The 25,813-nt window shown below is 38.5% G+C and overlaps 1 protein-coding gene across 1 annotated transcript in view; it reads left to right on the top strand.

Annotated features, from left to right (window-relative positions):
• Positions 1-24,831, top strand: part of LOC144257394 (obscurin-like) — a 247,939-nt gene extending 223,108 nt beyond the window's left edge. Inside the window, exons 2-4 of the mRNA XM_077803668.1 lie at positions 23,810-23,880; positions 24,407-24,529; positions 24,698-24,831. Coding sequence (XP_077659794.1) covers positions 23,835-23,880; positions 24,407-24,529; positions 24,698-24,831 — 303 coding nt within the window. The 5' untranslated portion in view covers positions 23,810-23,834. The remainder of the gene's footprint in view (positions 1-23,809; positions 23,881-24,406; positions 24,530-24,697) is intronic.
• Positions 24,832-25,813: the final 982 nt, after the last annotated feature.

Raw genomic sequence — 25,813 nt, 5'->3', positions numbered from 1 at the left:
GCCCAGGTTTGATCCTCAGCACCACATACAAACAAAGATGTTGTGTCCACCGAGATATCTCTCTCTCTCTCTCTCTCTCTCTCTCTCTCTCTCTCTCTCTCTCTCTCTCTCTTTAAAAAAAGAACAGAAAAAGGTGGGGAGGACATCACCACTGGGAGCTGTCCTAGGTAGTTACTTCAGCTTTCCTCCTGTGCACCCCACAGAGTTATACCCTCTCTTCCACCCAGGTTTCTAAATTTTGGAGAGAAGCTGTGGCTAACCGATTAAGATGTGAACTGTTGTATAATGTTCCTTTAGATTTACAAAAGCCAGAATATCTGGTGATTCTCAGATAAAATCAGAATGTGCCATGCCTCTTCTTAGTCTTTAGCTATATACCAGCACAAAACAAGCAAATTTCTGTGACATTTACCATGCAGAAAGAAATATGTTGATTCAAAAAAAGTATAGGTACTAGCCCCAGAAAGTCAAGCTCCATTGTGATGGTCCATTCAGAAAGAAAGAAAAGGAAACACACCCTCAATGACAAAAGTTCTGCTTAAAGAAACCTCTCCCACTGCCTCACAATCCCATCTTTCTCTCCCTATAAAAATCCTTTGTGTCCCTCAGATTCCCAAGAGGACACTATGAGGATGACAGCACCCTCCCTCTACCAGTGTGCTGGATCTTCAGTAAACCTGATTTCTTTCCCACTAATTCACATCTCCTGACTACTGGTTTTCCAGTAATGAGGAGCCTGGACCTGGATCTGGTAACACCTGGAGTCTGCCAGTCTTCTCTATCACTGATGATGACTCCAAATTCCTTTTAAAAAACTCCCTTTTACATCATGTCTATAGGTTCATGTTTCAACAAATGATTCTTTTCTATTTTCAAAGTAGCCCTTTTATACAGATAATGGTTTGTGAAGAAACACTGATTATGGAGTGCTTACACCCTGTAGCAACTCTTCAGGGTGCTAGTGATCAAAAGGTACAGCAAGGCATTGCATATACTTCCATAAGTGCTCAACAAGCTCACAAAATGCTCACACACCATTTACAGAGTGTAAAGAATCATGAGCCCACATACCTCTTGATACACCACCTCTAGGGTGTAGGATACCATCTTTATCTTCTCCCTGAAGCAACGGATCATTTTACCAATTAATCTGGAACCTCACACTTCAAAATGAACTTCCCACATTCTTATTACTCCTAGGAGGGTACTATTTGCCAGCTGTTGGACAAAGGTCAGGTGCCTCTCAGGATACTAGTTTTGTTTTCATCATGTGCTCTGAATGAAGGATGTTGAACAATTCAGATAGTGGTGTTTTAACCATCTCCTAACTTCTTATCGTTTTATATAAAAGGCACTGCATGTGCCACAAACTTTTATTCAACTACCCACTGATTGATCTCTATTAAATTTAGTGATCATTTTGAAAGTTAATCAGTGGAGAAATTCACAGAGAGAGGGGCCCTGTCTAGTTATAAACCTGTTACGCTGAAGCACAATAAAATTATTCCCAGATATAAGGTACAGGAGAGAAGACCCTTTTTACTTACTCTTCCATATGCTTGTGGTCTTACGATTTTGCTTCTCTTATCTGTTCCTGTGTCTTTTTTATGCATTTGCTTCTTTATTTTTTTCTTCTGATGTCAAAATGGAAAAAAAGGGGAATAAAACGGGCAAAACAAATGACAGTTTGTAATAATACACACACACACACACACACACACACACACATATATATATTCAATTGAAACGAGAATACAGGCTTACTTCTGAGTTCTTTGAGTTCTTTCACTGACTGTTCTAATATCCTTCAGCTATATCTGTCAACTTTTGAATTAGGCAATTTGTTTTTTTATATTATAAGCAGAGCCTCTCTCCCTACCTCACCCACCCCAAACATCTGTATTTAGAAAATCAATGATGAATCCTAAACAATATTTTAAATTGTCAACATCTAATACTGGCAAAGAGAACATAATGCTAAACCATCATACTATCTGGGCTAGTGGGTTTTAATAAGAATGTCTTATTATCTCTATTCAAACAAACTGAATTCATTAGATTTTTGGGCCTGTTACTACAGCTTGGCTCAGGGAAAACACAAATAACAGTGCAGAACTAGGTTTCTATCTGTACTCTATGACTTACTGAAAGTGGGATTTGGCTAAAGGGCCTACATTTTATGAACCTACTTCCATGATTTTAAATAGGATTATCACTGCCTTTATCTCTTGAAGGTATTATGACTCTTTAAATGAGCATAACACACAAGTAATTTATATTTTGCTTTCCATGTATCATTTATTACTGAACTGCTTCAAGAGGGACATGAGTTGCCCATTTACAAATCTTCTTTACAGCAAAGAAAACAATCAAGCATGTGAAGAGAACCTACAATGGGAAAAAAATTGTTGCCACCTGCACATCAAGTTCAGCATTCATCTCGAGGATATATAAAGAAATCAGAAAACTTAACACTGTAAAAACAAGCATTCCAATCACCAAATGGGCAAAGGAACTGAACAGGCACATCACAGGAGAAATGCAAATGGACAACAAATATATGAAATAAAATTTCAACATCACTAAACATTAGAAAAGTGCAAATTAAAACTACACAGGCATTCTGTCTCTCTCCAATTGGAATGACAATTATCAAGAATACAAGTAATAATAAATGTTGGAGAGGATGTAGCAAAAAAGTTCACTCATACGTTGCTGGTTGGACTGCAAATTGGTGCAACCAATACTTGAAAGCAGTATGGAGATTACTCAAGAAACTTGTAATGGAGCCACCAATTGATCAAGTTATCCCACTTCTCAGTATAAACGTAAAGGACATAAAATCAGCATAATAGACCCTATCAACCAAAGGCCAAATAATCTTAATGATATGTGAATACTAACAAATAATCAGGGGGGAGAAGGAAGGATACATATTGATTGGATTAGACAGATGGGAATAAAAGAAGGTAGGGGAAATGGGAATAGAAAAGACAGAATGAATCAGACATAACTTTCCTATGTTCGTCTATTAATACACACACACAGTGAAGCCCCATATCATGTTACAACCATAAGAATGGGATCCTAATTAGAATAAGTTATATGCTATATTCTATGTGTATATAATATTTCAGAATTCACTCTACTGTCATTTATATATCTAAATAGTGAAGAAAAATATTTTTTAATTCCATACTATAAACCCACATAGGATGTTCAATGAAATTCTAGTAATCTAAATTTAGAAGAGTAATATTGCAACTTTTGGGATAATTGATAAGTAAATTTGAGCAGTGTTATTTTATAGGATGTTCAATGAAATTCTAGTAATCTAAATTTAGAAGAGTAATATTGCAACTTTTGGGATAATTGATAAGTAAATTTGAGCAGTGTTATTTTATGCATCAATTCCTGCTCTAAGATTCTCAAAGAGGCAGCTACTAAAAGATTTGAAGTCCTTTGTAGTACTCTGGGACTATTTCTGGGAAGCAGTCTCATGTCTACACATGTCTCATTCTTCCTTCTCCCTCCTGATTATTTGTTAGTATCCACATATCATAAAGATTATTTGGCCTTTGGTTCTTTCAATGGACAGGTGGACCCATGCTACAGCTATACTGTGACTACAACCTTGAGTGTTCCATGTGCTTCTGGCTGGAGCACAACTTTACTGAGCTTCATATCCTAGTTTATTCTGTGTGAGTGATGCCTGTGTGTACCTCACAGTGCTGCCATGGGAAATACAGGGAATAGGGCACATTAAGTGCTCAATACATGCTCTGGGTTGAATAGTCATGTCCTTCCCAGCATATCAGCTTATTACCTCATCTGGAAATGAGGTTTTTGCATATAAAAATGTTGTATGAGTCCATAGTCAATTAGAGTGGGCTATAATCTAATGATTCATGACCTTAGAAGAGGAAATTTGGACAAGTATACCTGTGCAGAGAAAACAACATGTGATAATCATGACAGAAAAAGGAGAGATGAATCTACACGTCAAGGTATGCCAAGAATTTCCTACAACTACTGAAAGCTAGAGGAGACAAGGAAAAATCCTCCCCTAGACCTTCCAGAGCAGATACCTTATAATAATTCAGTTTGGACTCCTAGACTCCACAACTGTGGTACAATAAATTGATTTTTTAGGACACCCAATAAATATTATTTTTCAGAGTAGTCTTAGGAACCCAAAAGGGCCCATGTTTGGCTCCTCCTTGACACTCAGTAGAGGAGTTAGTCCCAGACTGGTAGCTTCCTTTCATAAAAGGGAAAAAGAGGAATCCCATTGTCATCAGCAACATCCTGTGTCCACAAAGTCCTGGATAAAATATCATGAAAATGCAGAGTGGAATTCTAAGAGTAAACGATGTTCTAAAATTCACATGGAAATCAACAATCCAAAAGATGAGATTCTAAAAACTGATATGAAGACAGTGGTTGAAGTACAGAGATAGGGCTTGCAGTCTTCAGGGAAAAAATCTGAAACTGTGGAAGGACCATGAGACTGGAAGATCCCACATGCTCCAATTTATCATGGACATATGCAGGTGTGATCTAAGTAGGAGCTACAGTAGGTTTCTCTGTAGGGCACTGGGAAAAGAGGTAGGGAAAGAAGGTGAAGACTGGACCCAAGGAGGACCTTATGTCACCTTCACTGCCCCTGAAATTTCTAGACCAGGGCCATCAGTTGGAAGTGTTTAGACCAGGAACTTTAGCAAACCCTGGGTGCTTGTAAGGAATAAAGAAGGGCCACCCTGGGCCCTGAGTCAGACACTCTGAGTTGAGGCCCAGAAGTCTGAGTCTGAGTGAACTCTCCAAGTGACTGTCATGTACCCGACTTGAGATGTACTGTTGTAGTCTTGAACAGATGGCCTGGGGTGAAAGTGTCAATTTTATTCTCCATAAAAACACCTGGGAATTACAGAATCATACCAATAGCTTTTCTCTTCCAAGCTTCTGACCCTTCATCCTAGTCTCTCTTAAAATCAAATATCCAAAAGAATATATGGTTATATATACACAATAGAACATTACTCTGCCTTAAAGAAAAATCAAATTAAGGCATTTGGCAATACATTCATGGAACTAGGAACTATCAAGCTAAGTGTAATACGTCAGTCCCAAAAACCAAAGGCCAAATATTTTGTTTTATATGTGGATGCTAATACACAATAACGGACAGGGAAGATATAATCGAAGTTCATTGGAGTAGACAAAGAGGAATGAAGGTAAGAGAGCAGCATGATAATAGGAAAGACATGAGAATGAATTGAACATAACTTTCCTATGTTTATATATGAATTCATGACCAGTGAAATTCCACACCATGTACAACCACATGAATGGGATCCTAATTAGAATAAGGTATATCTCATCCATATATAATATCTCCAAATGTACTCTACTGTCACATATATCTAAAAAGAAGAAATAAAAAAGGAGTAAAAGGACCTGGGGGAGGGAAGGAAAAAAAGGGAAACACTGGGGTATAATATTGCTTATTTTTATATTAGATTTATATGTGAATATGTAACAATAAATCCATTGTTCTGTAATACTATAATGCATTTACAAAAATATGAAAAAAATTAAAAAGTGGATAGTGGCACATGAACCTAATTGGAAAATCATGCCTTGGTTCAATTCCCAATTCCAAAAAAAAAAATTTAAGTACATATATGTGTACATATATACATATGCGCACACGCTTGCAAGAGCACACACACACACACACACACACACACACATATACAAAATTTACTGTATAAACAAATTTAAGTACAAAAATACCATGATATAATCAGTAGATTCAGAAAAGCCTATTCACAACACTCAGCACCCATTCAGGTTAAAAACACCAGAGGGACTAATGATAGAAGGAGAAACCAAATGCCAACATCAAACTGAATTAAAAAAAACTGAAACATTTTTTTCTAAAAACAAAAGCAAAACAAGGAAGTAAACTTTCACCACTCCTTGATTTCCCAGCAAGAGCAAACAGGCAAGAGAGGAAACTAATTCCATACACATAGGAAAAAGAACTCCTGTTGCCTCTGTTTACTGATGACATGAACATTTTACTTAGATGATTTTAAATGCTCCATCAGAAAATTTATAGTGCTGATAACAAATCTACTAAAAGAGATGATACAAGAAAATAATACATAAATCAATTGCAGTCCTATAAGCAATAGCAAACCCTCTTCAAAACAATTGAGAAAAATGTCTCATTCAAAACCCCTAAAGAAAATACTTTGGAAAATATCTAACTTAGGAGATGAAAAACCTCAACAATGAAAATTATAAAATGGTGAAGTAAAACAAATCAAAGACAATCTTAAGAAGTGGAAATACTTTCAATAATCTTGAAAAAAGCAAAATTAATATTATCCCAATGGTCATACTACCTTAACCAGTGAACAGACTCAATACAATCCCAGTCAAAATATCAATGACATCCTTCACAACACAGACATTCTTCATAACACACAGAAAAAACACATTTCTCAAATTCATTTTGACACAGAAGTGACATAGAACATCAAAATGTATCCCAAACCAGAAGAGTGATGCTGATATCTTCATAGTACCAGATATACAATTATATCACAGAGCTTTAGTAAAAAAAAAAAAAAAAAAAAAACAGCATTATATTGCACCAAAACAGACCTGAAGATGAATGGGAAAAAAAAAAAACACAGACAAACCCACATAGATAAAGTGACCTGATATGCGACAAAGGGGCCAAAAATATATGTTGAAGAAAACAGAAACACTTTAACAAGTGGTGCTATGAATACTGGATATTCATATGTGAAAAACATAAAACTTGATCCCTATCACCCTGCATAAAAGCCAACTCCAAGTGTATCAAAGACCTAGGAATTAAACCAGAAACTCTACAGTTGCTTAAAGAAAATGAGGCCCAACACTCCAATATATTGACAAAGTCATCAACTTAACAAGACCTCTAAAGCACAAGAAATAAAACTAACAGTCAATAAATGAGATGAAATCAAATTTCAAAACTTCTGCACAACAAAGGAAACAAGAATGTAAACAAAGAGCTTACCAATGTGATAAAATATTTTTCATCTGTTCCTCAGGAAATTAATATATAGAATAATAAAAAAAACCTAAAAAATATTAAACCCCAATTACTAAACGAAACAGGCACAAAATCTAAAACAGACATTGCTTAAAATAAAAAATACAAGTGGTGTGTGTGTGTGTGTGTGTGTGTGTGTGTGTGTTGTGTATAAATATACATAAAACATATTTAGGAATCAGGGAAATGACAATCAAAACTACAAGGAAGAGAAAGTCTGTTATAATGTCCTTGCTCTTTCCCTATACTTCAATAAAACTATTAGATTCAAACAGAACTGCATGGAGATTTTATCTCACTCCACTCAAAATATCAATTATCAAGGATATTGTGCAGAGATCCACATATCAGACAAAACATTTGGGGGGAAAGGAAGAATAAAGTTTATTGGATTAGACATAGAAGGATGAAGGGAAAGGAGAGGATGGGAATAGGAAAAATAGTAGAATGAAACAGACATAACTTTCCTATGTACTTATATGAATTACACAACCTGTGTAACTCTACAGTGTATATATAGCACAAGAATGGAAAGTTATAGTCCATGTATATATAATACGTCAAAATACACTTTACTGTACATATACCTGAAAACAATTTTTAAAAAGAATAATTCATGGGGAAATGCAGTGTTGGTAGGACTTCAAATTAGTACAGCCATTCTTGAAAACTGGATGAATAGCCCTTTCAAAACTTGGAATAGAACTACCATCTGACCCAGTTGTCTCATTCCTTGGTATATACCCAAATATCTGAAATCAGCATACTATAGAAACACAGGCACATCAGTGCTTATAGCAACACAATTCATAATAACCTAATTACAGAACCAGCCATCAAACCCATCAACAGAGTAATTGATAGAATACATGGTGTATATACACAATGAAGTTTTACTTAGTCATTAAGAAGAATTAAATTATGGCACTAGGTGGAAAATTGATGAAATGAGAACACAATTCTAAGTGAAATAAGCCATACTCAGGAAGCCAAAGGTCAAATATTTCCCCTCAGATGTGAATACTCGACCACATAATGGAAAAGAGGGCATTCAACAAAAATAGCAGAGATATCTGTGGAAGGGGTTACATAGAAGGCATGGAGGACAAACAGAGGGATGAACAGTAGAATGAAACAAACTAAACTCTCTTTGTACATCTATGAATAAAGCATGGTGAATTTCAATGTTGTATATGTCTATATTGCAGTAATTTAAAAATGTATAAATAAATAGATGTTAAACCAACAGAAGCCAGACTCATTGTTCTCTCTTTCACTATTCCTCTAATTTTTCTTTTACTTTTATTTCTTCTCTTCCCCCTCATAAATAATGAACAATATGTTGTCTATGGATCAGCCCTATTTTGAAATTGCAAATCTTTGTCTCCCTAATATATTCTTCTTTACTCTTAATTATCTCTATTTTTAACTTCTCTTACCACTGGTTAGTTTGTATAATGTCAGACCCCACCACTAATGCAATAGAAGCAGTTAAAACACTGGAAGTCATAGGTAATACCAATTGTTTGAGTTTTTGATGGACATAATTCATGATTAACTACTATCTTTAATGATAGAAATTGCTGACCCTATAATTTCTGTTTATTGTGTCAATCAACATTGTACATGTCATAATAGGAACTAAGTATTTAATTTAATCCTATATGTTATATGCATAGGTTTTTGCAGTTATTTGACTTCCCTTAATCTCTGAGGCACTGGAAAATTACAGGATAACTAAAAGCTGGTAGAGTAGAAACCCCACTATTTCAGATCCATTTGAAGATGGGTTGATACATAAACAATATGAAAAAAAACAAGAGAAGAAAACATCCAAAACAGAATGATTCAACAATAGACTCTACTGATACTGCAGTGTAAGAAATGTCAAGGAATAAATTTAGAAAGTTCAAAGATAAGAAGACATAAGAGGTAAAAAATGAGGTAAGGATTGGAATCAGAGAGAAAATATTAGAAGTGAAAGATCATGTCAAGAAGGAGATATAGATTTTGAAGAAGGATAATTTGGAAACTCTTGAAATTGAAGAATGAATAAACCAAATTAAAAATTTAATGGAAAGCATTACCAACAGACTACATCATTTGAAAAATAGATATTGATATAATAAAGGCAATATACATAATCTTGGCAAAGAAACTTGATCATGGAGAAAAGATGTTTTCCATTCACTTGCTATCAATCCATGCCCAACCCAGCAAGACAAACATAATTCATGACTACTTTCTTAGGAGGAAGGGTGGATATGCTTCCAATATTATAGGTGTTGTTTAGGGAGAGACAGATGTCTGAAGAAATGATTTGTCTCACTTGTCTCAAGGCTCATATGAGGAAATTTCTTACTTTCAATACCTGAGTTGGGCTGAGAACCAGAGAGAGCTCAAAAGGATTGTCTAAGCATCAGACTCTACCATATAGCAATGAGACACCAGGGGAAGGAAGAGAGTACAAGACTTTCTTAAAGAAACCAGCAAACCTAATTCAGAAATCATTTTTCAAGTCCAGAAAAGAACCACTCCCATAAAAGACCCAAGGGGCTTCCAAAATTTCTGGCTAATTTGTGAAACTTGTCCCCCATACAAAATTGATTCACAAAGTCTGGAAGAGGTAGCTGTTTCTTCAAATGCAAAAACAAAACAAAAAATTATAACAGAAATAACAAGACACATGAAGAAACACAGAAACACAAATAAATCAAATAAATGAGATAACTCTACAAAGACCAATCCTAAGACTTTGAAGGTCTATGAATAATTTCATGAAATGAAAAATAGTCCTTGTAAAAATACCTACATGTGTTATGAAGAAACAGCAGAAAACTACACAAAAGGGCTGGGATTCTGGCTCATTGGTAGAGCACTCACCTAGCACACACAAAGTCCTGGGTTCAATCCTCAGCACCACATAAAAAAATAAAATAAAGATACTGTGTCCAACTACAACTAAAAAATAAATATTAAAAAAATGACACAAAATCAGGAAAATGCATGTAAAGTGTAAAAATGCCAACATGACAGTATTTAAATAAAACAACAATTGAAATAAAATATTTTTTGAAATTATTGATTGAAACAAAAAGAAAATTAAAAATATAAAATTTTAAATGTGAAAAAACTCTAAGGGACTTATGAGACAACATCACAAGGACAAATATGTGTTTTGCATGTATCTCTAAAGAAGAGAAAGAGAAGGGTGAGTAGAACTCATTTGAAAAAATAAAAGACATTTTTTTTTCAATTCTGAGAAAGAAAATGGATACCCAAATTCAAGAAACTCAAAGAAAAATAATTAAGATGAATCCAAAAAGGACCCAAAGTGAGGAAAATTATAACAATCAAAATTTAAAAATAAAGATTTTTGATGGGTTGCGGCTGTGGCTCAGCAGAAGCACACTTGCCTGGCAAGTGTGAGGCACTGGGTTTGATTCCCATCACCTCATATGAATAAATAAATAAAAGTCTGTTCAATTCTCAGCACCATATATAAATAAATAAATAAAGTCTATCAGCAACTAGAAAATAAATAAATAAGTAAATAAATAAAATGAAAATAAAAAACTGAATATAAGAAGTGAAGAGTGATTTATCTCCTAAGATGGAGCTTTCAGAAAAACATCAGCAGATTTTTTGGAAGAAAACTTTAGGTCAGATATGATGTATTAATTTTTCAAAGAAAAAGGATGCACACACACAAAATAAAAACAATTTAACAACTGAAAAGAGAGCACCAGCAATAATTTCGTTTAAAAATTGAGAAAAAATAACAACTTTTTTGGCAAAAAAATAAAAGCTGAGAGAATTAATTACCACTAGACTTCCTTTTTGGAATTGCTACAGGCAGTCTTTCAAGTGGAAACAAAAGACTGGTATAACAAAAAAAGCAAATGATCACATAAACATTCTAGGAAAGGAAAATATGCAAATACTGATTCTTTTTATTTATCAGAAAACATTATTATATTTCTCATCACTGACAGCATAAAATATGTTAATTTGAATACAAAACCTATATAAAATTATTTCTCCTTTTTTTAAATTTGTTTCTTTTTACATACACATGACCCTAGGATGTATTTTAACATATTGTGCATATATGGAGTGCAAACCATTCCAATTTTTATCCCATTCTTGTGCAGGTATACTGCTCATGTGTTCATATGCACATTCAAAAATCATGTGCAATTCATTCTACTCTTTTTCTTCTTCCCACCCCTCCCTTCATTCCCTTTTGTCCAATTCAATGAACTCCTATACTTCCCCTCCCTTGTTATGGGTTAGCATCCACATCTCAGAGAGAACATTTGGCCTTTGGTTTTTTTATATCACTTAGCATGACAGCTTCAGTCTCATCAATTAACAAGCAAATGCCATATGTTCATTCTCCTTGAGACTGAGTAATATTCCATTGTGTATATATACCATACTTTCTTAATCGATTCATCTGTTGAAGAGTACCTAGGTTGTTCCAACAATGTGAATTGTTAATATTACTCTACTACACACTTAAAATGGCTAAGATGTTATTTTAAAGGAATTACTATTTGATTTTTTTAAGTATCATTTAAGAAAATTTATTCCTAACTGAAAATTATAGATTTAAAATACCAGCATATTTTAATACAAAACAACTATTTACACATCTAACTTAAGAATGTTCAAATGGCATTACAAAATGGGATACTTAATAGAGCTTGGGACTGTAAAATAAAATATGCAATAAGCCTGTCACTCTTGTAAGTTGTTTATTTTAAATTATAATTTGAACAAAATTAATCTGTCAGTCTATAATAATGGCTAAGATGGTAAAATCCATTATGTTTTTATTACTTGCAGTAAACATGAGGGAATTAATGTTGCCCCTTAAACAATATGCTTGAAGGACTTATATATAAGATAATGGGAACGGAGGGACCTGTGAGAACAGAAGCAGATTGGAGTGAGGCAGCTTCAAGCTGACAAAAATTGAAGAGGATTAATGGTTATCACCAAAGCTAGGAAGAGGAACGGATGGATTTTATCCAGAGTCTCAGAAGGAGCACAGCCTTGCTCACACCTTGATTTCAGATTCTGACAGCTAGAATTTTGAGAGAATAAATGTCTGTTGTTAGCTACACAGTTTGTGGTATTTTGTTATGTAACTTCCAGGAAACTTACATAGCCACATTCAGGGCTGCTCTGTCACATAACTCTTAACCACACATGGGCAGAAATAATAAATAAACCATAAAGAAATTACAAATTGAAAAAATAATTTTGGATTTTAAAAAAATAACATTTACCTACTACTACATTTACTACTACTACTAGAAACACTTTTAGTTATTGCCAAGAGTTACCATGGAATCTGGATAGAATAAGTATGTAATCAGATATTGTGAAAATTTTGGCTGGTACGGTGTGGATTTAGGTATTTTCATTGTTATTTTGGACTCATGTGCAAAAATGAAAAGAGCTCAAATATTTGAAAATATATACAGATATGAATTTGAATTCTAATTTTAGTACCTTGCTATTTTTTTAAATATTTATTTTATTAGGTGTAGATGGACACAACACAATGCCTTTATTTTTATGTGATGGTGAGGATCGAACCCGGGTCCTGCCCATGCTAGGCGAGCGCTCTACCACTGAGCCACAATCCCAGCCCCAACCTTGCCATTTTGTAACACAACAGGTAGTTTTTAAATTAATTTAGAAATCATAGTTTTCTTTATCTCTATTAGTTTATGCTGTATTGAGAGAAATACATTCATTTTAGCTTGCCGATTTAGAATTCAGTGTAAGGAAATCTGAAAGAACTCCCTAGATACTTCTGTTCTAGAACATCAAAACATTGCTTTACATTGTACATATATATATATGTGTGTGTATATATGTACACTAAAATATTTACATATATGATTATATGTATTTAATGTGTACATAATTCACAGTGTTCTTTGAAAATTGCATATTATACATTGTAAGCTAACAAAAAAGTATTTTTTATTCCTTTTCACAAAAATCCACTTTTTCTTATAGTTGCACATCTGAAAATAAGATGGAAGTAGGTATAAATATGCACTTTTGTTTCAAAATGCCATTTTTAGGGAAAAATATAAACTAGACTGATCTCTTATTAATATTGAATTAGCATAATATTTATAAAAATGTTTTAAGGATTATACAAAGTTTACTAAAGTTTTCACTGTGATGAGACTGGAATAATATTTCTGCAAAATAGTTGAAATTCTAATGTTATATTTATTATAGGAAAATTATATATTAATTACATTTCTAATGATGGCAGATAAAAAACTACATAAAAATTACTGTCATCCTTAATTAAATGTGCATTCATTCTGAACTTTATTGAGATGCTTATGCAGTTCTACTAAAGAAACAGGTGATAATGTCATGGAGAAGAATTTACCTACAGCTTGTTCTTCTGCTGCAAGGTGCTTAATGTCATGCCTGTAAGAACTTGAACACCAATGTGTTCTACTGTTTAACTTACAATGCATGTACTCATCCATAAGATGTCACACCTTTTTTTCTGTAACTTCTGGCAAGATTTTTAGAAATGAAGTTAATACTATAAAAATTTCAAGTTCTACAATTAATTTATTAGATTTATTTTCAAAAAATTAGAAATTTTCTAGTTATCCTTTTTTATTCTCATATAATAGACCTGCTACCTTGTGTCCACACTATAATGCTTTACTATAGAATAATGATACAGTTAAATATTTTGTAGAGCTACTCCTTTTTATTTTCCAGGTATCTCTATTATGAATAGTTATATTTCATGCACACTTATGCATCCTATACAAATGTTTTTGTTAAATTTAAATTATTTAAGTATTATCCTTTATAGCTTAAATTTATAACTTATTTTTTTTTAAGATAGATAGAGAGAGAGAGAGAGAGAGAGAGAGAGAGAATTTTTAATATTTATTTATAAGTTCTCGGCGGACACAACATCTTTGTTGGTATGTGGTGCTGAGGATCGAACCCGGGTCGCACGCATGCCAGGCGAGCGCGCTACCGCTTGAGCCACATCCCCAGCCCGACTTATTTTTTAATTAAAAATATCCTGAGTGTTTATTTTTTTCTCAAAAACAATAACAGTGCTATTTATTTCAGTGAAGTGTTGTTAACATTTTTTCAAATACCTTAGATCACTTTTTCAAATTATTCTCAGAAATACTGATACAGATATTTTTTAAAATTTTATTTTTACCTTATATCTGACTGCTGATACTGAGGATTTTTAGTATACTATTCCCTTAACAAAGATAAACAACATGAATTTCTTTTATTTTTAGTATTTATTTTCAGTGCATAAAAGCATGTTAAGTTCTAAGTTGCAAGAAGGAGAAAATAAACTGACAGATTCTTCATTAAGTCTCAATAACAAAGAGAAGATCATGCCACTAAAACATGATTCATCTTACTTCTGCCAGTCTCTTCAGCAGTTAAAATAGGGAAAACAATCACCCATATTGAAGAATCACTGGAAGGACTAAATTAGAGAACTTCTATATGTTTAGCTTACCAAATAACAAAAAGAATTCATTATCATTATATTTATGTTAGTTTCTCTTTTGTTTGTATTTTTATCCTAAAGGTACATCTGAAGTAATGTGACAAGAGTGAATATTTTTAGAAAGAAATTTCTGATGTAAGTAAAAATAATAGGAAAAGCTACAGAAGAGGGGTGTCATGAAGACAATTGGGGGAGGGGCTCTTAGTAATAACATTTCAAATAGCTGCAGTTAATGTGTTCCGAGAATGTCACCCAACAGTTTATGAACAATGCATAAAATTTTTCAAACATCTGTATGGAAAAAGAACCATTCGTCACCAACTGACTTATGACAAACCAAACCCAGAAAGATTAGCTGTCACTATTTAGATCACAGAGAATTAATGATACTGTCAGGGATTAAATCTCTCTGATACTTCAGCACTGTTGTGATATGATGACAAAGGACCTCAAGGTAGATGACAGTGGCAAGAGTCGCTGCTATTTTTGTTGGGCACTGTCTACATGGCAGCTTGTCTCCTCGTCATTTATTTAAAACTAATGGAAATTATAAACAAGCTGTTATATTTATTGCTACCTTTTAGATAGAGAAATAGGAACAGAAAAAAAAAGTAAATTGCCTCAGTTCCCAAATAGCAAATGGTTCAAGTCTTGATGACTTGTCATGACAGAACACCCATCTTAGCGTCCTTTGTAGAGGACAAGTTGATGTTTTCCTCCCTTGTCATATAAAAAGAAATAATATCAAATTGCCTTTTCAATCTCCAATCAAACATGTTCATAAATAAATGGATAAACATACAGATAGACTCATATCAATCAGAGAGAGAAAAAAATAAACATTTTCCAAAGTCCTTGTTATTATTTTCATAGTTCATTATTTGCCACTCACACCCCAGCTTCAGTAAGCCTCCAGATTAGGATTCTTAAGCCATATTTATGATTAAATGTTTTATATCATCAAAGAATGGTGGCCAAACCATGCCCACTATACACTAGATATAACTAGATGACAACTAACTATTAACAAAAAGAAATATAAATAACTAAAGTAATATACCAATTTTTCAGTAATTTAAAATTATCAAAATAAATCCCATAAGTCATAAATATTATGATTAGGACAAAATAACCTTATCTTTTTGTTTGTTCTACCTAAATAAAAAAAAACAACCTTTAATGTGTTATCGTATAAAATACACATTCATTTCATGAAATTGTTATCAACTAATTGGTTCTTTTTTTTCATTTATTTTTATTCATTTATTTTCTAACACTGGAGATTGAACCCAGGGATGCACTACCACTGAGAAAGATCCCCAACATTTTATTTCAGTGAAGCAGATGAAACCATTTTTGAGAAAGGATCTCACAGAGTTGCTGAGGCTGCCCTTGAACTTGCAATCCTCCTGTTTAATTGTCATTATGTCCTATATTTTCAAATTAATGTTATTCTCTGGTATGTATATAACTCCGTATTACAAAAAGTACTGTGATTAAGACCTTTAAAAAATTCAACATTAAAATATAGAAATATTACCTCCCGTTACATGTATTCTAATAAAATTAAAAACAATCGCAACAATGTAAAAAACATACAAAGAGTTGAAAACATTTGTCTCAAACTTTAAAGATCATGTAACATACTGGAGAATACATTGTAAATTTTCTAAACAATTTATTTAGGTAGCTATAGTATATGAGAAAAGGAGGTGGTAATAGTTTATACTTTGCAAAGAGTGAAAAAAACTAAGATAAAACTAAAAAAAGAAAAACAAAATAGAAACATAGCTGTTATTTTGGACTTCCCAAATGCATTTAATATTGATGATCTTCCCAAATAATTAGTCTCACTGTGTACTGATATTATCTGATCAATATCTAATATTAAAAGATCAATTACAAAATAAAGAATGTACCAGCAGATAACACTTTTTCAATTTTCATTTTTCTGTTTATTATCAGATATTTCATTTTTCTGTTTATAAACTATTTATATCAGATACTTCATTTTTAAGTTCAAATTTTATAGCAAAATTATACCAGAGTTTCCATACAAATACAAATATATTTACCTAACATAAAAAGTCTTTCTGTCCTTCTCTCTCCCCTCTCTCTCTCTCTATACACACAAACACACACACACACACACACACACACACACAGAGTCATACACGTTTATGCACACAAACATACACACACAGAGAGAAATATTCAGAAAATTCTGCTTTAGCTAGAAAACATTATTAATAAGAAATAAATGGTTTTTGTATAAGATGTATTGAATAATATAATTTGTGTTAGGAAACAAAGGGAAAAATGCCAAGATATGATAATTTAAAAATTTGATGCTCAATGGTGAACATAGATTATTATATGTTTAATTGAATTGTTTTACTTCTCTTCATTTTGTTATCACCTTTGTAGAATATTTTGGTTTATGTGGTTCATAAATACATAACTTAAGAAAAAGTGTTGGGGCCGGGGATGTGGCTCAAGCGGTAGCGCGCTCACCTGGCATGCGTGCGGCCCGGGTTCGATCCTCAGCACCACATACCAACAAAGATGTTGTGTCTGCCGAGAACTAAAAAATAAATATTAAAAAAATTCTCTCTCCCTCCTCTCTCACTCTCTCTTAAGAAAAAAAAGAAAAAGTGTTGATGAAATAAAAATAGATTATGCATGTCAAAATATTTTTACATATTAAATGTAAATCTTGAGGAGTCTGTGATGCAAGTTAAGCAGAATACCTCAATAAATTAATACATTATGTATACTAGAAATCCTTACAATGCCAACAAAAAAGAAAAGACTAACAAAAAGAATTTTATTTAAATAATGCAGCAATAGTGATGTGTGACTTTTCTTAACTTTAGCACCAAATAAAAGCCAAATATTTTTAGACCTTACATGGATATATATACTGCCTAGATAATAATGCATGTGCTCATTTTCTTGCTGACTAGGTTGATTATTTGTCTTAAGTGCTAGAAAAATAGACATTTTAATTATTAGTAAATCTTAATTTATATCATCATTATTGATATTATTTTTGAATAATCTCAAAGTATTCTTTATTCATGACTCATGTGGCCATTTTATTTATTCTTGCATCTCAATACATAAATTCAATGGTATCTATGAAATTCTCCATTTTTATAATATAGTCTGTGGCTGGGGATATAGCTCAGTTGGTAGGGTGCTTTCCTCACATGCACAAGGCCCTAGATTCAATCCCTTGGGATATAAAGGTAAAATTGAGGTACTATTAACAAATATGGTAAAGTAAAAATGACAAATCAATTTTATAATAACACAGTAAACACTTAAAATTAAGTATACTGGAATAAACTATGTAAATTATTGAGAAAGTCAAAGATATTGTTGCATAAAAATCTAGTAAAGTTCCAGACAGAAACTGTCATTGTGTGTTTGAGAAACAGTTGTAAAAACTTTTTATTTACATGACAGTATTGAGGACAGTGAGATAACGGTTTGGCTAGGTAGATATTTTCACACTTGGAAAGCCATAATATTAGGGAAATACTGGGATAAATGTGGTAGGCAAGACACAAAAACCATTTTTGAAGAGTATGATGGTTGGAATGTAGTTAGTTCAGTTATTATAGAAGAAAGTATGGAGAGTCCTCCAAAAACTAAAAATAGAGCTACCACATATCTTGAAATTCCACTATTGGGGGTATACAAAAAGGAATGAAATGAGCATGGCAAAGAAACACCTGCACTACCCTACTGATTGCAGCACTGTTCATAATAGCCAGGAAATGAAAACAACAGATGTGCCCATAAACTGACAAATGGATAAAGAAAATGTGATATATACAAAGAAATATTATTTGACCACAAAATTAAAAGAAGTCCTGTCATTCGCAACAACAGAGATAAACATGGAGGACATTAAGTTAAATAAAATAATCCAGGCACAGAAAAACAAATATTACCTGATTCCACTTATGTGAATTCTACAAAAGTCAATCTCATAGATGTTGAGAGAATAGTTGTTACCAGAAGCTGGGAAGAGTGTAGAGGGTGGGAGGATGGAGAGAGATTGGTCAACCAGAACACCATTACAGTTAGGATGAATAAGTTCTTGTGTCCTATGGCAGAGGCGGGTGAATACAGCATTGAATAACTGAAACTAGATACAAAGGAGGATATTTAAAATATTTACAATAAGAAATGATAGAAGTTGAGATAGATATTACCCAGGAATCAAAGTAATTACATTGTACATACTAATATGTACTTATGAGGTGTTAAACAACATAAATCTTTGAGAGAAGAAATATTGCCTGGGACCTCAGAATAAATGAGAAGAAAAGCCAGGCACTGTGGTGCACACCTGTAATGTCCATGAGTTTAGAGACTGAGATAGGAGGATGCCCTCTAGGGAAGAATACAGGTGATTTGGATAAGGCAGAGGGGAGTGAAGGGAGTGGAGGAGGGTAAGAGGGTAGGAAGAATAGTGGAATGAATTAGACATTATTAACCTTTATACATATATTATTACATGACCAGTGTGAATCTACATCATGTACAACCAAAAGAATGGGAAGTTATACTCCATTTATGTATGTCAAAATACATTTTATTCTCAATTATAACTCATATGAACAAATAAAACAATCAAGTATGCATCCCTTTTCTCCATTTATACCATCATCATTCTAAACCAAACCACTAGCCGGGGCTTGGAGGCCCTGGGATACGTCACAGAACTGCTGTGGGAAACCAAAATTTACACATTTAGTTTCCTCATGAGAGCCCTCATTTGCATTTAGAGGTATTCTAAATAGCAAAAACTATGAAATGAACTTATACAAATATTATCAACACTCAGAAAGGTATTCTACATAATTGAAAATCAAAAGTGACAAGATTTCAAAGCATACACACACACACACACACACACACACACACACACACGTATATGTTGAGGTGTAGCCACAACCCCAGCCCAGGAATTCAGGGCTACATATTTTAATGGAAATATGTAACCTTGGTTGCATCTGCTACACATAAAATACTTCTAAGAAATGATACTCCTCATATATTCTCAATCCCACTGTGAAATCCCAAAAGTAAAAAAAGAATTAATTATAATAGTGCTGGTTAATGTTAATATTCTTAATTGCCTACTTTGATGCTAACTTGTGAAACCCCTAAGTAAAACCTCGTTATGACAAATGACCTTGTGGTAAAAATAAAAATTAACCCTAACTTTGCTACCAGCCTCTTTTATCAGATGGCGATCATAATAAATTCCCACCTATAGAACATGAACAGAGGCTCAAACATATCAAATGATGAAGTGAAAAAATAGAAAACTTTTTTTTACTAAAACTGGTTCTATGAAATATGTGTGTTATTATAAAGACATGTACTTACAAAATGCATGTCTCAACAGAGCAAAATGTCACCAGAAGACAAATGCCTTAAAAACCTGACCATTTCAACTACAGTTTATCTCCCAGTTTAAGACAAAAACAACTGATACTTAAATTTCCATGAAGCTTTAGTAACACACACTGGACAAAATACACATCAAAGTATTTCAGAATGAATATACCCTTTGCACAGCAAAAAGGGAAATGCCAATGGATGAGTAATTGTACTTACTGGGAAATAGTGAACTAAAAAGCAAAGTAAATGAGGACTTACAAAAATGGTTTCCATAAAAATGATTGATTTAAAATATGAAAGTCATTGATATATAAACAACGAATCATTACAAATCACCTAATTGTAATAAAATATAAGGTACAAGAAAAACACATAAATTATATGTACAGAATGTAGAGAATAGACTTATACTATAAACTTGCAATTAACTCTTTTGGGGGGACAAACAAAAGAAAACACTGGCAGATAAAGTTGAGAACACAGCTTTTAAAATCATACACGTATGCACAGCTTTAAAAATGATACATGTGTACTCAAATTAAACCAGGTGTTCCGCTTTCTCCCTTTAACATCCTCCCATTCAGGCTAGCCCCCAACCAAAGTTTCCCTTCACACTTACTCCCCCTACAAGGTCCCAATACTGAAGCCAGGTACCGGCCCTAAAACCTCCACCACACAAACTCAGCTGCCTCCTGGAGCACCCAGGAACAGCACCAGAAGTGCCTCTGCCCCACTGCCCTGCAACCTCTGCCACACCCACTCAGCTCCTGCCAAGAGCACCCAGGAAGAGCACACTAACTCCTATGCCCCACTTCCCCACCTCAACAGGCCTTAGCACTAGTGCCTCCTCTAGGCACTCCCTCTCAGCAGGCACCCACTACCCCACCTAGCTGCCAGTCCCTCTGCACCTCTCCAGCCAGGGTTGCGCCCCCAGAGGCCTCACAACGTGTGTCTGCTCCAGTCATCACCTTGCAGCCACAGGCACTGAGTGCCCCCTCCCCACACACTACCCCACCTAGCCTCTGGTCCCAGGACACCTCTCCTGCAACGGTCCAACCCCCACAGGCCTCAGAAAGAGGCCCCTCTCAAGGAACCACCTCAGAGGGGCCAGCACAGCATGCCCCCTCCACACACACAACACCACCCAGCTCTAACTCATCCAGCTCTAGTCCCCAATGCCTCTCCTGCCAGGGCTGTGCCACACCCCCAGGCTTCCCTTCAAGCAACTGCCTCCCAGAGACAGGCACAGTGTGCCCCATCACCACACATTACCCACGGAACTCCTTCACCACCCAGCTCCGGTCCTGTAAAACCTCTCCTCCCAGGGCCATATGCCACATGCCACTGGGGACACTGGAGTCCTCCCTACCTGAGACTGTCCTCATAAGTCCACAAAGACCAACAGGAGGTGGTGGTGAGGGCCATGCTGCCCCTGTGGGAGGCCCAACATCCTCACCCATGAATGAGAAAGGACGGCAAGGACACCTTCCCAGTGGGTGACATAGTCTAGGGGCAAGACTGGAGCAGCCAAGGCAGCCATCAGTAGAAAGGATCTCTGTGATTTGAAGGCCCCAGATTCTCTGCAATCTGCAGTACACTTTTAGGCTGCCCAGAAATCCACTGTGCAGACGCAGTTTGGGATAAGTCCCTGCATGAATCAGTGAATGTGTGCAAACTGCATGCACATGTGTGTCGAGGGTGGGGCTATGTGCAAGGATGTTCCCAGGCCCTACCTCACAGTTATAGAAACAGTTCAGCCCTCCCAAGATACTACCTCACCCAGCTCTGGTCCCTTAAGACCTCTCCAGCCAGGGTTGTGCCCCTACAAGCCTCAGGACGACTGCCCCCTCCAGCTAACCCCTAGCAAGAACAGGCACAGTGCACCTCTCCCTACAAAAGTTCCTACCCCACCAAGCTCCACCCCATTCAGCTCTGGTCTCCCAATAACTCTCCAGCCAGGACTGCACCCCCACAGGCCTCAGCACAAGCACCCACTGTAGGCATTGCATTGCAGCGACAGGCACAGCAAGTACCCTCCCCATGTACTACCCCATCCAGTTCCTGGTGCCCTAACACCTCTCCAGTGAGGGCCTTGTTCCCACAGGCCTCAGCAAGAGCGCCCTCTCCAGGCATCTCCTCACAGGTACAAACACAGTGTGCCCCCTCCCCACCAACTACCTCACCCAGCTCCATTCCCCTGAAGCCTCTTCAGCCAGGGCGGTGTCCCCAAAGGCCTCAGCATGAGCTTCCTCTCCAGGCACCACTTTACAGAAACAGTGTGCCCCCTCCTCACACACTACCACACCTAGCACCTACCCCATCCAGTCTGGTCCCCCAACACCTCTCCAGCCAGGGCCATACACCACACATTGCTGAGGACACTGGAAGTCTCCCTACCTAGGCTCTGCTCCCAGGTTCAGCAGGAAGGATCTCAGGTACTTAAGGAACATGCTTCTCCACTGTCTACTGGCCACTTCTGGATGCCTGGAAACTCAGAGCACAGAAACAGTTTGCAATATGCCCGCCCAAGCTTGTGTGCTTCATGCACTCACCTGTGTGTTGAGGGTGAGGCTTTGCCCAGGAATGTTACCAAGTAATGCCTAGTGGCAACAGGCACAGTGCGCCTCCTCCCCAGACACTACGCCACCCAGCTCAGGTCCCTTAAGATCTCCAGCCAGGACCCTTCCCCCACAAGCCTCAGCATGGTCACCCCTTCAGTCACTGCCTCTTAGGGACAGCACAGGGCATCCCCTCCCCTGCACTATCCCACCCAGCTCCTACCCCACGGAGCTCCTACCTCATCCACCTCCTACCCCTCCCATCTCCTACCCCACCCTGCTCCTGGTTCCCTAAGAACTATCCAGCAAGGTTCCTATCCCAAACAGGACTCAACAGGGTAGGCGCATCCATGAACCTCCTTACAGGGAGAGAGAGACACTTTGCCTCTTCCCCATGCATTACTTACCCAGCTCTGATCCCATGACGCCGCTCCAGCCAGTGCTGCACCCCACAAACTGCTGGAAACACTGGTGCCGTCCCTACCTGAGGCTCTCCACTGGGATCCACAATGTCCAACAGGAGCACACTGGTGAGCACAAGGCTGCCTTTGTGGGAAGCCTCACATCCTCACCAGGAACTGCAAAGTGGAAAGCCGGAAGGGACTTCATCCTAGAGGGCGACAAAGCTTCCTGGCCAGGAGCAGAGTAGGCCAGGCAGCCTTCGGAAGGTAGGTCCTCAGCTAAGTGAAGACACGTGCTTCTCCACCAACTGCCTGAAACTTCTAGGCCTCAGGAAGTAGTTTGCAGTGCGTCCGTGCGTGCTTGCGTCCGTGCGTGCTTGCGTCCGTGCGTGCTTGCGTCCGTGCGTGCTTGCGTCCGTGCGTGCTTGCGTCCGTGCGTGCTTGCGTCCGTGCGTGCTTGCGTCCGTGCGTGCTTGCGTCCGTGCGGGCGTGCGTCCGTGCGGGCGTGCGTGCATGCGTCCGGGCGTGCGTGCGCCCGGGCGTGCCTACATTGGTGCTACTTACCCAGTGGGCTAGGGTGGTGTAGCCCTGTGGGTGGCCACCCCCTACCCTGTGCAGGTTCTCCGCACTATAAAATGAAGTTTTTGTGGGCCCCTTCTGGTGTGGAGCCCCCTGATTGTGGTGTCCTGGCCCCTAGGTCCCCCTCTATGGGGAACAGAGTGGTGGGGTCCAAGCTGGGCTTGCAGGACACCCCTCCTCCCCTCAGGACCACCCGAGCCATCTCAGCACAGATGTCAGAGTCTGCTGGTCTCACCGGCCTTGCTGGGCAGAGGAAAGGTATGCCCGGATTGGGTGCAGGGGAGGCCGCCCTTTGGACCTGGGCTCTGGGCAGGTCCCTGCCCTCTCATGGCCAGCTCCAACCTCTGGTTGGAGTCAGAGCTGTTTCTGACCTCTGTGGTCATGGGGCCCATGCCCAGTGGGCTATGTTAAGAAGAGCCACAAAGTCACCTCGGCCCCCACAGCCCCAACCCCGCCTCAAGCCTGATGCCAGGCTGGACCCTGCCCAGTCCTGTCCTCAGCTCCCTCACCATCTGCCTGCAGCCCTGCCTGCCACCTGCTGCCCCTTAGCTGTGCTTGCCGTTCTCTGGCCACTTGCTGCCTCTTCTGTCCAGACCCGCTCCCTTCATTCTCATCCCTGGTCACAGGCTCTGCATCCTGCTGACCTCACTGGTCTCTTCCTGCTGGCACCACCTCATGGTCTCCCTGCCAGGGCCTGGTCTCCTGCTCACCATCAGCCCCTAGGAGAATTGTAGTGAACTTTTGGGGAAAGCATGACCCCACAGTGTTGTGTTTGTTCCCCCAGGGGAGGCCCTGGTGGATGAGGAGGCCCACAGCCACCTGTCCCTCGCTGAGGTGGGCACAGAGGAATTCCTACAGAAACTCACCTCCCAGATCACTGAGATGGTGTCGGCCAAGATCACACAGGGTGAGAGGGCCAGGATGGGCATCCAGGTTGCCCAGGGGAGGCTGGGACCCTGTGTCCTCGCATGGGGCCTAGCTAGGACTCTGTGCCTGGGAGCCCTGGAGACTGGCTGGGTGGTAGGCAGTAGGGGGACAGCCTTCCAGGGACATCACAACCCTTGTGTTCGCCCAGCCAAGCTGCAGGTGCCTGGAGGTGACAGTGATGAGGAGTCCAAGACTCCGTCCGCCTCCCCCCGGCATGGCCGGTGGCGGCCCTCCTCCAGCGTCCAGGAGTCATCCTCGGAGTCAGAGGATGGGGACTCCTGAGGAGAGGTGGGTGGGATGGGACCCTTGGGAACAGGGCTTGGGGCCTGACCTGCTGAAGAGACGATGGGGGGCTGCAAGGGCCTGGTGCTACCAAGGGAGGGGCATCACCCCCAGAGACACCAAGGGACACCAGAGGTTGGAGAAGAGGGCAGGGTCTCTGCACGTGGGTTTCTGCAGAGCACTACCTCTGATGTCACTCTCACTGCCATCTGTGGAGAGTGCACCTTTGCCTCCAGAGCCCACCACCTCTTGGGTTGCAGGGGGCAGTGGGCAGCAAGGCGCTGTGAGCAACCACAGTCTAGGCGCCCGTCCACGTGGGCAGGAGCCAGCCCTCTCACTGCCATCTGTGCAGAGTGACCCTGGGGGCTCCTGCCCTGTGGCCTTGGACTGGGTACCTCCTTGGCCCCTGGAGTCAGCACACTCCCCTCTGTGCTCTTGGGGGTTTTAGGGGGTTTGGAGAACCTCTCCCTCCTCAGAGGTGGGGGGCCATGGGTGGCCTTGGCAGGCCTCACCCCTCTGGCCCCAGGACTTAGGCCCATTTCTCTTTATCAGATCTCTGATATCTACGTGGCCACGGCCGACTACCTATCCCTGGGGGCCGAGCAGGATGCCATCACACTGCGGGAAGGCCAGTATGTGGAGGTCTTGGACTCAGCCCACCCGCTGTGCTGGCTTGTGCGCACCAAGCCCACCAAGTCCAGCCCCTCCAGGCAAGGCTGGGTGTCACCAGCCTACCTGGACAAGAGGCTCAAGGTATGGTAGTCTGGAGCTGGGGGAGGGTGCCAAGGCCCTGGGATCCTGGCCCTTCGCCAGACAACCCTGGAAGTAAGGGACAGGAGCCTGGTGGCCACAGAGGAGGTGTAACAAACTGGTGCCCTGGGACAAACTCCTGTTTCTCAACAGCTGTCTCCTGAGTGGGGGCCCAGTGAGGCCCCCAAATTCCCCGAGGCCGTGTCCAAGGATGAGTACAAGACCAGGCTGA

This window comes from Urocitellus parryii, chromosome 1, assembly GCF_045843805.1.
Source record: "Urocitellus parryii isolate mUroPar1 chromosome 1, mUroPar1.hap1, whole genome shotgun sequence".
Taxonomy (NCBI): domain Eukaryota; kingdom Metazoa; phylum Chordata; class Mammalia; order Rodentia; family Sciuridae; genus Urocitellus; species Urocitellus parryii.
Note: the sequence above shows the minus strand (reverse complement) of the source record. Positions and strands in the feature narration are given on the sequence as shown.